The 13654-nt window shown below is 50.4% G+C and overlaps 1 protein-coding gene across 4 annotated transcripts in view; it reads left to right on the top strand.

The window, feature by feature from the left end:
• Positions 1 to 13654, top strand: part of DUSP22 (dual specificity phosphatase 22) — a 50325-nt gene that overhangs the window by 12035 nt on the left and 24636 nt on the right. For 3 of the 4 annotated variants that reach the window (XM_027524200.1, XM_027524202.1, XM_027524199.1), the window contains exon 3: positions 4679 to 4761. The exons of the other annotated variant lie outside the window; for it this stretch is intronic. In XM_027524200.1, the coding sequence (XP_027380001.1) occupies positions 4679 to 4761 (83 nt within the window). The remainder of the gene's footprint in view (positions 1 to 4678; positions 4762 to 13654) is intronic. 4 annotated transcript variants of the gene reach the window in all.

The following is a 13654-nucleotide window of genomic DNA, read 5'->3' as shown; positions in this document are numbered from 1 at the left end:
GCGGCAGTTCAGGGGCATTAAGTACATTCTTGCTATTGTGCAGCCATCACCTGCACCCATCCCCAGCACGCTTTCCTTTCCAGCTGAGTCTCTGTCCCCACCAGACACTACTTCCTGCCCTGCACCCCGGCCCTTGGAAACCACCCTCCCGCTGCTTGTCTCCGAGTCTGACTGCGCCAGGGGCCTCGTGTGAGCAGGCTCATGTGGCCGTGGTCCTCTTGTGACGGGCTGACTTCACGGAGCTTGACGTTGTTCTTTCGTTGCTGTGCTTGTGTCGTAATTTCCTTCCTTGTTAAGACTGAATAACCGTGTGTGGATGGGCCACACTGTGTTATCCTTCATCTGTGGAAGGACACGGGTGTCTTTTGCCAGTGGTGAGCTTGCTTCTTTAAAGCTCGGCTTTAGGCTCTCATGCGTGACGGCGTCGAGGTGAGGACTCAGTGTGTGCAGTCTGGTCTGGACACCACCAGCAGCCTTATCCTTGTGCCTCGACGTCTTGGCCCATGGCTCAAAGAGTGGTGTAGAGAGCCCTGCAGGGTCTACCTTGACCTCTGACCTTCATTTAACTGTACACACATGTTGGAGTTTTACTATCAAAAGAGGATGGCTAAAAGGCACACTTAGCAGTCATATAACCTGTTTATCATCTTTATCACTTTTATTTTCTAGTTAGTAATAAACTTTCAGAGACCTATTTTTTTAGTCACCTGGGGAAAATAAGTGGCAGTTTCATCTCTAGCCGATTATTCTTGTCACACATTTCTCTGCAACTTCTTTGATATTTACTGATATGCTATTAGCTGTTGACTTTTCATTTTTAGCTTATTTGTCTCAAAATGCTCTGTAGTTGCAAAGGTGAGTAGAAAGCCACAGAGCAAAATGCGCAGGGAGGGGAGAGGAGGGGAGGGGAGGGGGAAGGGGCTGGCCCCACCCCCCGTGTGTGGGGGAGGGCAGGTGTGCTGTCATGGATGGGCCGGACACAGGCAGGAAGCAGCCTGCTGTGCTGCTGGGGAGACCCCCCTCACCCCGCCGCCCTTTCTGGGCACACGCGCTGGAACACACTCCTGTCTGTTTTCTGGTTGTGTAAATCTGCAAGTTCAGGTTCACATTGACTCTTAAAACAATCTCTGAGGTCTCTGCCCTGATATTCACGTCGTCTTCCCCGCTGGGCTCAGAGGGCAGCTAATTGACCTTAAAGAGTATTCTGAGCACACTGGACTGACAGCTGCTCATCAGTGCTAGAAGGTGTTAAAAATAGTCCTGGAGTTCCTAAATTAGTAAGCTTTTTGTTCTGAGAAAGCAGCGAGTGCTTTGTGGCAGGTAGGCGAGTTGGGCTGGAATGCATGGACATCTTTATGGTTATTTAATGAGTTGTTATTAATGGTTTCGTGGGAAGAGGGGAATGTCTTTGAGTTTGGAAACAATATGGAATTTAGGATAAATTCTTGGATGTAGAATTGCTGGGTGAATATTTTTACAAATCAAAAAACTGTAATGAAAACCAACCAAATTCAGGACTTCTGCCAGCAGTTCCAGCACACTTGCAGATGGCAGACCTTGGTTTGAGCAACAGAGGACTGAGTTCTCCTAGGACTCCCTGCTCAGGGAGAGCTTGTGCGCATGCGGGTGGGCGGGCTGAGCCCCCAAGGCCGGTTCCAGCTGCACGTGTGCTCCTTCCCACAGTGCCCGTGGCTGTAGACAGCCACCCACCAGCCGCTTCTAGTCCTGAAGAATGGATGCCGTCATCAGTAGTGCACTTACACGTGTGGACAGACACATGCTTGTGGGAAGAGCTGTCCTACGGTGTGTGTGTGTGCGGATGGCGCTACCGCAGAATAGAAAGGCTCGGACTGGACTGGGAATGCGAGGAGCAGAAGGAGCAGGGGCGTCTCCAGGAGCCACTTCTGTGTTCTTAAGGGCACAGCAGTCAGTTTTTCTGATGTGTGGTACCAAGTGTGGTTATGTTCAAAACAAAGTAATTTTGACTTCAAACCACCTTTTTTGTTGTTGTTTACCTTAATCTGTGTTACAAATGTATATTCATGGGGTGATGAAAATATTCTAAATTTAGGTTGTAGTGATGGTTAGACAATTCTGAATATACTGAAAACCATTGAATTGTACACTTTAAAAGGGTGAATTATCTCAGTAACACTTTTTTTTCCACTTTATTTTTTAAATTGAAGGATAATTGCTTTACAGAATTTTGTTGTTTTCGGTCATACATCAACAAGAATCAGTCATCAGTGTCCCCTCCCTCCTGTACCTCCCTTCCATCTCCCTCTCCGTCCCACCCCTCTAGATTGTCACAGAGGCCCTGTTCGGGTCTCCTGAGTCAGGCAGCTGATTCCCATAGGCTCTGTTTTGCATGAGGTGCTGTAAGTCCCCACCTCAATCTCTCCATGCATCTCTCCCTCTCCACCCCCATGTCCTTGGGCCTGTCCTCTGTGTCTGTTTATCCACTGCTGTTCTGTCTCAATAACATTGCTTTTTACAAAAAGGAAAAAAGAACATATATGTAAACAATTATTATGGACATGAGTTTGAGCAAACTCAGGGAGATAGTGATGGACAGAGAAGCCTGGTGTGCTGCAGTTCGTGGGGTCACAAAGAGTGGGACACGACTTAGCAACTGAACAATAACAAAACAATTATTGATTTTCCAACTTCGTTCCTGGGTGGAGTCAGAATCTGGAAGATCCTGGCCCACAGTGTCTCCTCCAACTGTGCAGACCCTCCCCATGCCCCTCCCAGCCCAGCGGCTCTGAACACCCCTCCTGCTGGCTGCCTCACCTTGTCTGGGAGCCTAATGCTCCAGCTTGACGTTCCACTACTTGTCCAAAATGCACAGCCTGGTGGGGATTGGAAAATCACATTTGAGTTAAAACGTGGGGGATGCCTGTCTGTGGACCCTGAATAAGTCCAGTTCCTGCCAAGTTCAAAGCTCACCTAGATCACAACTTGGTGTAGTTGGGAGCTGGGTGGCTAGATGAGTCCCCATGTAATGGATTGAGAGGCTGTTTGAGGTGGTTGGAGCAATTAAGAGAGTCAAAATAAAAGCCAACATTTTTATATTACTTTTAAAGATTATTTTTCTGACTATAAAAGTGGTATATGCTTATTGTAGAATGTTTTAGAATGGTGCTTCTTCGTTTCTACTCTTATTCACTAAGGCTTATTCGGAATGTGGCCCTGCCATAGACCCTGAACTAAGTTGGAGCCCAGGAATCTGCCTTTTTAAAAAAATCCGGGTAGTTCTTAGACATGTTGAACTCTTACAGCCATCTGTATTGAATATACACACACAAACGATAAAGAAAAAACTTAACACGCAATTCTGTCTCTTCGAGATGGTCACTGTCTAGGCCGATTCCTGACAACAGCGTCCCCTCTGTGTTTGTTGTCTTTATGTGTTTTTACAAGTTGAGTTCATATTGTATTTGTAGTTTGGTGCCTGCTTCCCCTTTCCCCTGTTTAATGCTACATCCTGAGTGTTTTCTCATGGCGTTAATATTCTCCAGAAACAGAATGATCAGACATTCGGTTTTCAATCATCTTACCCTGTATCACTTTAGAAAACGTGTCCCCGGGGGAATGGACCTCCTTGTCTCCTGCTGCACCCTGTTCTGTAGATTAGCAGAAGTTCCAGCTTGAGGGGATTCGCGTGGCTTTCTTCTCTGGGTGGGTTCATAGGAAGGGAATATAATTTGGTATCTCCTTAGTTTCACATGCAGATAATTTCATAGCCAGATGACTTATGAACTGCTTTGTCTGGACTTTCCATTAAGTACCCGTTTTTAGTTTAGCGTAAGTGGATGCATTCGTAAACCACGTCATACCTGCATCTGGTCCTATTCCTGCTGTTTGACATTAGGTCGATTAGTCTCTGGCAGGTTCCTGTATCTTAGAAGATTGTTTTGTATTTAATTTTAATTTAGATTCCTAATCATTAAGAGGTAATTAAAAATATTTGAAATATCTTTCTTTTTCCATGTTTCATGTGAGTAGCTAACGTGAGGGTCTGCAACTTAATAAGCATCAGCTACAACATGACTTAGTGGTTCATTTCCTTTAAACAGCAATAATCATCATTATACTATTTATCAGTCTACATACTTTTCAAGTTTTATATGACCACTTTGTATCAAAAGACTTGTCAGTCAGAAATAAACTGAGTTATCTGCAGAATACCTAAAAGCAATAACTCTAGATTCCCTTTATTGTTCAGTCGCTAAGTTGTATCCAACTTTTGCAACCCCATGGACTGCAGCACGCCAGGCTTCCCTGTCCTTCACTATCTCCTGGAGTTTGTTCAAACTTATGTCCATTGAGACAGTGATGCCATCCAGCCATCTCTGTTGTCCCCTTCCCCTCCTGCCCTCAATCTTTCCCAGTATCAGGGTCTTTTCCAATGAGTCGGCTCTTTGTGTTAGGTGGCCAAAGTATTGGAGCTTCAGCTTCAGCATCAGTCCTTCCAATGAATATTCAGGGTTGATTTCCTTTAGGATTGATTGAGTTGATCTCCTTGCAGTCCAAGGGACTCTCAAGAGTCTTCTCAAGCACCACAATTCAATTACGAATTTTTAAGAAAGAAATATGCAAGTAATTTTGTGTTTTTTCCTTAAGGAGTATTCACTTGCAGAAAATACTAAAATGCCCCCCCTTTCTTCTGTGACAGATGCCAGAGATGCAGAGCAGTTGAGCAAGAACAAGGTGACGCACATTCTGTCTGTGCACGACAGCGCCAGGCCAATGCTGGAGGTGAGGCTGCTGATCTGTGCACCTGTCTGTGCTGTGCTCCTGGGCGGGGCAGCTGGCCAGGCAGTCTGTGCTCTGCAGCAACAGCTCCGTGTCCTGGCTGTGCTAACCCGTGCTTGGCCACGCCTGGGCCTGGGCCTCTGGCTGGGCTGGGCCGGCAGTGGGGTGCTTCTTGTTCTCACCATCCTCCTGTTATGTCACTACCTTGGCTTTCTTGGCTGAACACCGAAGAACAGGCTGATACAGTGTTTTCCTTTAGATTTTAAGGACATTTAAAACCCATTTTCATTTCTTTCAAAATTACCTCTTGTTTTAGAATCCCAAAGAATTCAGGCTGCTCGTTTCCTGATTTTTTTTTCCATTTGAGCTCAATTGTCAATCATTTGCATTTCGGAAAACAAGGCCTCTGAGGATAAATTGTCCCTAGAGATTTTCTAGTCCTTCTCTCTGCAGACGGTCAGTGAAGAAGCTGTTGTTGTATTTCAGGTTTTAAAGTAAATAGGATGTGTCTGCCTGTACACTGATTCCAAAAACATCTTCAATTTTACTTTAATCGATGGTTTGAGCTGTTGGCTGGGAGCACAGTCTCTGTTTATTAGCCTTGACAAAGCCCAAGCTACCTCTTTTCAGAAAATAGTGTGAATATGGTTGTGAGATGTATGTGTGTGTTTGTTTCTATTTCAGGGTGGGGTACTGGAAGGGAGGTGTGGCTCATTCTGAAAGAATCGTCATTCAAGCAGTTTTCACTAAAATTCATATTATACAAGAGTAGGTAATATATTCTTATTTCAAAGTCATCAGTTTTACCTGGCCATTAGAGCTGCCGGATTTCAGTCAGTATTCAAAAAGATGAGAACTTAGAATAATAAGCAATTCAACTGACGACATCACCATAAGAGGACCACAGGAGGTGAACGGGCTCTTTCTCTGGATCCGAGCTCGCAGTTCCCTCTGCTGCTTTGTCTCATGGTTTTGTTAAGGTGCTATAATTTGTGCTGCAGCATGGTTTTATTGGAAACCACAGCAACAAAGCATCGTTGTTTCAAAGGCTGACATCTCCTTTGAAAATAGGTATCATTTTCCATGTATCAGCAAGAGTTTGTTAAACACATGGCCAAGCTATGGCCTAGGTGATAAGTTAAATGTAAGCTGATCATGATTGACTTGCTCTTTAATCACAAGATGAGGCTTGCTGCTGGTGCTAAGTCACTTCAGTCGTGTCCGACTCTGTGCGACCCCATAGACGGCAGCCCACCAGGCTCCCCCGTCCCTGGGATTCTCCAGGCAAGAACACTGGAGTGGGTTGCCATTTCCTTCTCCAATGCATGAAAGTGAAAAGTGAAAGTGAAGTCGCTTAGTCGTGTCTGACTCTATCGACCCCATGGACTGCAGCCCACCAGGCTCCTCCGTCCATGGGATTCTCCAGGCAAGAGTACTGGAGTGGGGTGCCATTGCCTTCTCCGAGATGAGGCTTAGGTTTCCTTTATTTTAATCAACTGCAGCGATGTCCTGCCTACCCTGACCCTCCAGGCTGCCTCGTGGCGTTGTACCCCGCTGCCCACAGCCGCCGTCACGTAGGAAGCCGGCTGGGAGTCTGTGCCACCGCCACTTCTGCCCACAGAGCTGGCCTTCAAGTCTCGGAGGAAAGAGCCCCGCCCTCGCCTGTCCCCCCCCCCCCCCCCACTTTACACACAAGAATGAGGGCTGGAGGGCTGGCGAGTGGAGCCCATGCGATTGCAGCCTGGTGTAAACAGAACACTGTTGATGTAAAAGTCTCAGTGCTCTGGGCAAACTGTGTTCCCTCACCAGCCGTGACTGCGTATCCTCTTTATTCCCTGTGAGAAACAAGGGACCCTGTGCCTTTTCCCCATGAGACTGCCTCTTTGATTTGGAGATGTCCTGTTTCAGGCTTTGGGTGCTGTTACTATCTCACTCAGTAAGTACTTTCCTGTGATTTCATGTTTACTTCAAGTTGGACCTCTGTTTTATAGCATAGCATAGTTTATCACTGCCCTTCTTATTTTATTCATTTTTAACTTCACGAGTGATTCATGAGTATGTTCTTATTTTAAACATGAAAGCAATAGATTCTCTGATTGCACAAGTGGGGAAAACAGGCATTAAAGTGATGTGAATGGGCCTGCTCGCCCTCAGGGAGTGGACAGAGGGAGTCCGCCAGGGTCCTGAGAGTGCTAGACCTTGGCTGAGCCCTCTGCCTGATGCATAAATGTAGTCGTCTCTCTTAAATTTCAAACTCAGTTCCAGAAGCCATAGTCTCACCAGGCTGAGATGAATCTGGGAAGTTATCTCTGTGCTGCGCTGGTCCTGACCCTTGGAGGAGAGCAGGACCAGGATGGGGTGAGAGGGAAGAGCGTGTGCCGTGCTGAGAGCCAGCCTGGAGAGGGCAAGTGGGACAGGACACAGGAGATGACAGAGCCGCCGCCTCCTTCCCTGTCTGGGGTTTCCAAAGCCCAGAGTGTTTATGGAATGCACCCCAGCTTTCTCTGGGCAGACCCGGGCTGAGGCGGGCTAGACGTGGGGAGGCAGTTACTGTCTAAAATTGAGAGGTTTTAGTCCTGTCACATCCTAGTGGAAGTTCTAAGGATCTGGAGACTCTGGCTGGGGGAGTGCCAAGTCATGCCTCCTGGCATGGCCCTGCCTCCACGGGACCACCTGCTCATCCCCAGGGCCCGGGAGCCCAGCCTGCACGATGGCAGCATCCTAGCTGCTGTGGTGTAACCAGACCTGGGGCCTAGCACGTCACCTCTAGCAAGTGGCAGAGCTGGGGAAGGGCCGTTGCCTCGTAGCTTAATTTCAAATAGGAATTAAGCCCAAACCGTAATTATAACATTGAAGGAGGAACATCCCTTCCTCTGATTCCACGTTGAGGGCCGGGCCTTCTGCTAAAAACGTTTCCCTTTTTTGTGAGCTGTGTCTTCAGCGCCTACTGGTTGCTCCAGATTTGAGGGGGTGGTGAAAACTGCTGTCAGAAAGACAGCGCTCTTTCAAATCAGAAACCCTGTGTTGTTTGTAGGTGCTGAGGAAGTAATATTGAGCAATGAAAGGTTTCTCCCTTCCCCTGAGAAAAGAACCAGAGGCCTGTCTCTCTAATGTAAGAATTTCAGAGTTTGTTTCATTTTTCATGTTGGTATTTAACCAGAGCACCTGCAGGAAACAACTATTTTTCACTATTAACAAAAATACTTTTAAAGTATTCTCATTCCTTCAGTGGGCTAATGACACAAAGAATTTAATTTTAAAGTGATTTCTATTTTCAGATTAAATAGAAAAAAAATAGTTTGCATACACATATTCACAACAGGGCACTGTGTGCATGCCAGACAGGTCTTCTGAGCTTGAGTTCAGCCTGGATATTCTTCCCATTTTGAGCTGTGACTTGTATTTTGAACCGTTTATGCATTTGTTTTTGCTTTCCAGATTAGGATGTTTTTATAGGCCAGCATTTATTCCTGGTGATTCTGTTTTATATTTTCTTTAACATGAAAAACATTTTTTTTGAGGTGTCCAGGCTCAGAATTTAACGCTGTTGGTTCTGTTTGCAGCTGACCACTTCTGCTGGCTCTGACCCTTCCCGTGTCTGTGTGTCTGTACATACAGGTGCGTGTCTCCCAGAGACGCCGGTCTGTGTGGACGGTGGTCCCGAGCGCCTGAGGGGCTCCTGGAGGGGCCTGGTCCCCCGCCACCTGTCTGTCTGGTGGCCCCCTCCGTTTCTCGCCCTCAGAAGCTTTGCTGCCTTCCCAGATGTAAACAAGCCCATCCAAGGTGTGCAGTGGCACTTGAAGTTTAAGAGACTTGCTTCTTTGTCCACGTCTCTCTCTCTCCCTCCTCTTGCCCCCGCTCCTGACGAGTCCTCCCATCCCTCAGAGCTGGGCCCAGCTCTTGGTCTGAGAAGGACACTGCAGTGCCTGCCAGGCTCAGGCCTGCTGCCCTTTCCCTGTAATGTCTGTGGTCATCAAATGGCTGTCTAACCTCTGTCCTCCTGGGCTGGTCCTAGGCCACTGCAGGCAGTGGGTTTCTTGGTCTCCCCAGCACTCAGCCCGGCTCTGGCTTCTGAGTGTGCTTCTGACAGACTCCATGCCGAGTGCTTTTCAGCTTCACCGCCAGGTGAGAAGCCGTGTCTCTGGGGGTATGTGCCGGACTTCAGGGTGTGGAAGAAGAGTGGAGTCTCACTGGCCACAGCGCTCTGTGAGGTCAGAGGTCAGGTGGTGCAGGGCTGCCTCCCCGGCACCCCCACAGTCAGGGAGCCCGGTGTGCAGATGCTCAGCACGCGCAGTTGGTGTGGCCTGCAGTCCAGAAGAGCCTGTTGCTAAGCTCCCGCCACTGAGTGACGCTCCTGTAACTCCCTGACAGGTCTCAGTGGTCTTTCGGCTGCCTTGGGTCTGCATCAGAAGTCTGGTCCTACAAGGACAGTGCAGTCTCAGATACGGACAGTGGGTGATTAGTTAAAAGAAGACTTCCCACATCAAGGCAGGTGAGGTGGGGGCAGAGTTCGCTGAGACCTCGTCTCAGGCTCCGGGGGCTTGGAGGCAGACCGTGGGAAGCTGAGGCCCACATTCCGATTCACAGGGAGACCTGTGCCCACTTGTCTTCCTCAGAGGCTTCCTAGGCAGAGCCAGCTCTGCCCTCCTCCCGACCTGGTGACCTGGCCAGCTTGGCTCTTAGGACCCCGAGCCCCGTCCTGTCCCTTCAAGTCACAGGAACTATTGCCATGAGCAAGAGCCTGTTGGACAGCACACACCTCGTGCCGGGCACACAGGTGTGGGCAGGAGGCTCCCTGCAGGTCTGCTTGTAATCAGGAAACTGGAGCTGACCTGCACACCCAGCCTCTGTAGAAAAGAAATACTCTGCAGCCATTGAAAAAGAAGGGAGGGCTTATGCGTATGCAGAGGAAACAGTTAACTGCTGAGCAAAAGAAGCAAGTTGTAGAATAATACCCACACTATGACCCCACTTATGTGAATTACATTAGTAATGGACTCCAGTACATACACATACGGGGCTTCCCAGGTGCTGCTAGTGGTTAAGACCCGCCTGCCAATGCAGGGGACTTGGGTTTGATCCCTGGGTCGGGAAGATCCCCTAGAGAAAGGCATGGAAACCCTCTTCAGTATTCTTGCCTGGAGAATCCCATGGACAGAGGAACCTGGCGGGCTACAGTCCCTAGGGTCGCAGAGTTGGACAAACTGAAGTGACCTAGCACACATACACGTACATATATGTGTGTAAAGGCACAGATAAGAGTTTGCAAGGACCATGTCATACTCCTAGGATTGACAAAAGGGAGTCAGTTAAGAGAAGAGGGTGGGAACACAGAGTGTCACTTTTTTCTTACTTATTTTCCTCAATGGGAGGGTCCTCATAGTATCTTTTTGGATGGCGGGATCATGAAAGGAAGATAAACAGGTGGCCACCTCTTGGAGTCTAGAGCAGTGACAGGCAGGCTGCACTTGGATGTCTCGGCATGGCTGGAACGGGTTCTGTGTTTGGTAACAATGTCCCCCATGGATTCACATGTAAACGTGTGACCTCAGACATGCTGCGTGCTTGTCATCCGTGGTCAGTGCCCACAAAGCGCCTCTCTCAGCCATCCTGATCTTCAGGGGGGAGACGGCCGAGACACACTTTCTGACTATATACATTTTATTTGCAGCATCAGCTGTGTTTTTCCTCTGATTGTTTCAGTTGAGTGAGTTTATACCCTTGTAGAGTTCACAGATCCCCTGGTGATACAAGTTGAACACTGGGCAAGAAATCCTGATCGGAGTGGCTGGAGTGGATGCGTTCTGTCACTGTGCTGGCATCACCAACCGCCGCACTCTCGTCACTGCTGTTGTTCAGGGCCTTGAAAGCTGCTCGCTGTCGGCCCTGGGGTGGTTCTCAGCCTGACAGCTGTTGCCATCTCTCCACTAAAGTCTCTGAGCTTCGGTGGCACGTCCTGTACCAAAGGTTTGCAGCTTTCATGTGTTGAGGTAAATTTGTTTGAAGCCAACCCCAGACTTAAATAGAAATGACTCAAATAGAAATGATTATGGTAGGTATCGAAAACTGTCTAGTAATCTCTCTTTCTTAAATCCAGCTGTGTCTGAGTTCCATGTGTGGGGGCAGTCAAGTGCAAAGACGGTGCCCCCCCCCATGCCGGCCCCTGGCTGCTGGTCCTCTGTGTCAAGTGGAGGTCTGGAGCTGGAATCCCAGCTTGGGTGGCCCAGAGGGGCAGAAATCGTCGGGGGCCACTGGTTCTAGAGAGGAAAGCGGCCTTCTCGTCTCTGAGTGAGCATGCTGTGCTAAGTGCCTGGCTCCCTGGAGCCCCTGCCCTTCAGCTGTGGGTGGTCTCTTGACTTTGCACACACCGATTAGCCTCTCCACTCAAGTGAAGACTTTCGCACAGCACTCTCCTTCCTAGACTTCCCTCTCAAGTCCCAGTTTCATGAGCGTTTCCTGCTGAGCCCCCCTGTGTGCTCAGGCCCTCAGATTAGTGCCAAGCGCTGCTCCTCATGCAGGGGTTGGGGGTGCTCCTGGGTCGGACCCCTCCCAGTCCTCAGTGAGGGATATGACAGGGGTAGGGTCTGCCGGGACTCGCAAACCAAGGGCTCAGGAGAGGTGAGGACCATGTCCTCTCCCCGCTGCTCCAGCTGGAACGGCAGCCTGGACACACTGCAACAGGATGGCCCGCGAGAGCCAGAGCAGGTGGCCAGGGCACTAGCTGGTCTGTTCGTGAAGAGCCTCGCTCCATGGGCTGGAGGTTGGGAAGACTTTGTGAAGAGGAGTGATGAGGCAGCCTGGCAGGACTGGTATGTCCGGTTCCGGGGGAGGTGTGTCTCAAGTGGGACCAGCCCTTCCTGAATGGTCAGGAAGGGGGAAATGAGCCCTGGGGACGTAGGACACGTGTGGATGGCGGCTGGGTGCCGAGTGGCTAGGGTGGTCAGCACGGTGGGACGAGGGTGGTGCCATCTTCGGTTCTCTTTTTGGCTAAATTGGGTGTTATTCCTTCACATTCAGCAAATGCTGGTTGAGTACATACCTCGTAGCAGGGATTGGGTGTAAGACAGTGAGAAGTAAGGTGCGGCCCAGCACCAGGAGATAGGCATGGAAATCCTAAAAACATGCAGACTTGTGCCTTCGCCGCAGAGCTGAGGGGCTGGGGCCACCTCCCTGCCGGGTCCTGCAGGCCTCGCCATGGGGCCGGCACCATGGAGCGCCCCTGGAGGATGCAGGGGCAGCTGGGGAGGGGCAGGACCTGCGGGGGGCCCAGGTGTGCAGGCACAGGCAGGCTCTGGGACGCTGCAGGGCTCAGCTGAGCAGGTCTGCAGGGAGCCAGGCTGTAGGGGGCACAGGGATGATCAGGGGAAGTTTCATTTGTCAAGCTGAGGAGTCTGAGCTTCATCTTATGTGAAGCAGTCAGTAAAGGTTCATGAACAAGTCAGGTGACACACTCATGTTTCCTTCCCGGGAGGTGGGAGTCAGTAGAGCTGAAGGACTGTCAGCAATGAGACGGCGGGCACGCTGCGGCTGCACTCACGCCTTAAGTTGATGGAGCACACGCTCTTGTCTTAGAAAGGCCACAGCCTGACGGGACTCACTTTCGTGGGGCCTCAGAGTCAGCATGTTTCTGGGTCCAGGTCAGGACAGTGCAGCAGACCAGTGGGAGTCCCGTGTGTTGTGGCGGCCGGCGGCGGGCCCGTGGGTGTTGCGGGTGTCACAGGCTCCTTGGGAGAAGGGCCTTCAACTCTACAGTCAAAAGTTTGAACGAGCAGTTAAAGGTGGTTAGTTGGTTAAGACCCAAAGCAGAGTTAAACGGCTCTATGGGGGCCGTTGTTGTTTTTAGCCACAGGAAAAATACTAATTTAAATGTAGCCTGGTATACTGAAGACTGGTTTAAGCAAATCTGCTACCTGCAGGTGCTCCTATAATTCATTCTTTGGTAGCTGCTGCCCGTGGGCCCTGAGCCTGCCAGGCCTGCAAGGGAAGCGGGCCCACCTGGCCCGAAGCTTGGGGGAAGCAGCGGCCCCAGACGGTAGGCTGCCTCGCTGTGGCCGAGGTCCTGCCATCCCCTCTCTTGCTCTGACTCCTGGGATGGTTTGGAGCCTGTGTGTGCCCCGAGGCAGAGGCTGGTGTCAGGCCCCAGGTCTGGATTGAGAAACTGTTTCTCTCCTTTCAGTTGTCACCACAAGGAGCACAGATGTCATTTCAGCATTCGTAACTGGGCAGGGTGTCTCCACCAGCTCTGCCCTCTCGTTCAAGGGAAGACCAGTGAATGCGTGGTGAGGGGGCGGCAAGCCGTGGTTGCTGCAGCCCTGGCTGCCGGAGTGGACACTGTGCATCTGGGTCTGAGTGGGAGCCTCCTCTGGAGGGCCAGCTGTGGACCTTGTCCCAACTACAGGAACCACGGCTGGAGCCTGAGAAAGGAGAGGCCATCCAGTGTTACTCCCCTAGCCGGGAGGGATGCTCCCCCGACCCATGTGGTCACCTGGGATCCAGGGCAGCAGAGTGGAGCCCAGAGCTCAGCTTCGGCCTTCTGGTCTGGGGAATTGTCCTTAAGCCAAGACATTTAAAGGTCATTCCAGACTGTGCTGGCCCTCAGAGTGGTCGGGGCCTGGCGATGGTGGGCCTGGTCCCACCTGAATTTACCTGTTCAACCAGACCAGTCCCCCAGCCTCTAGGTGGAAGCCACACCCAGATCCACAGATGGACCTGAAGTGACTGAAGTCAGGCTGCGTTCATACAGACGCCCTGACACACTCACGCTCCCGACTCATGCGCCTGAACCGGCCCCTCCCCAAGCACCTGCTGTGGCCCCTGCGCTCGCTGGGGCTTCTTGACCAGTGCTTTCTGCCAGGCATTTCTAGGTCCTGCCCATCCCAGGGACTGCTGGCCTCCC

The sequence above is a fragment of the Bos indicus x Bos taurus genome, chromosome 23 (genome assembly GCF_003369695.1).
Source record: "Bos indicus x Bos taurus breed Angus x Brahman F1 hybrid chromosome 23, Bos_hybrid_MaternalHap_v2.0, whole genome shotgun sequence".
Taxonomy (NCBI): domain Eukaryota; kingdom Metazoa; phylum Chordata; class Mammalia; order Artiodactyla; family Bovidae; genus Bos; species Bos indicus x Bos taurus.
The sequence above is the reverse complement of the archived record's forward strand: the minus strand, read 5'-3'. Positions and strand labels throughout refer to the sequence as shown.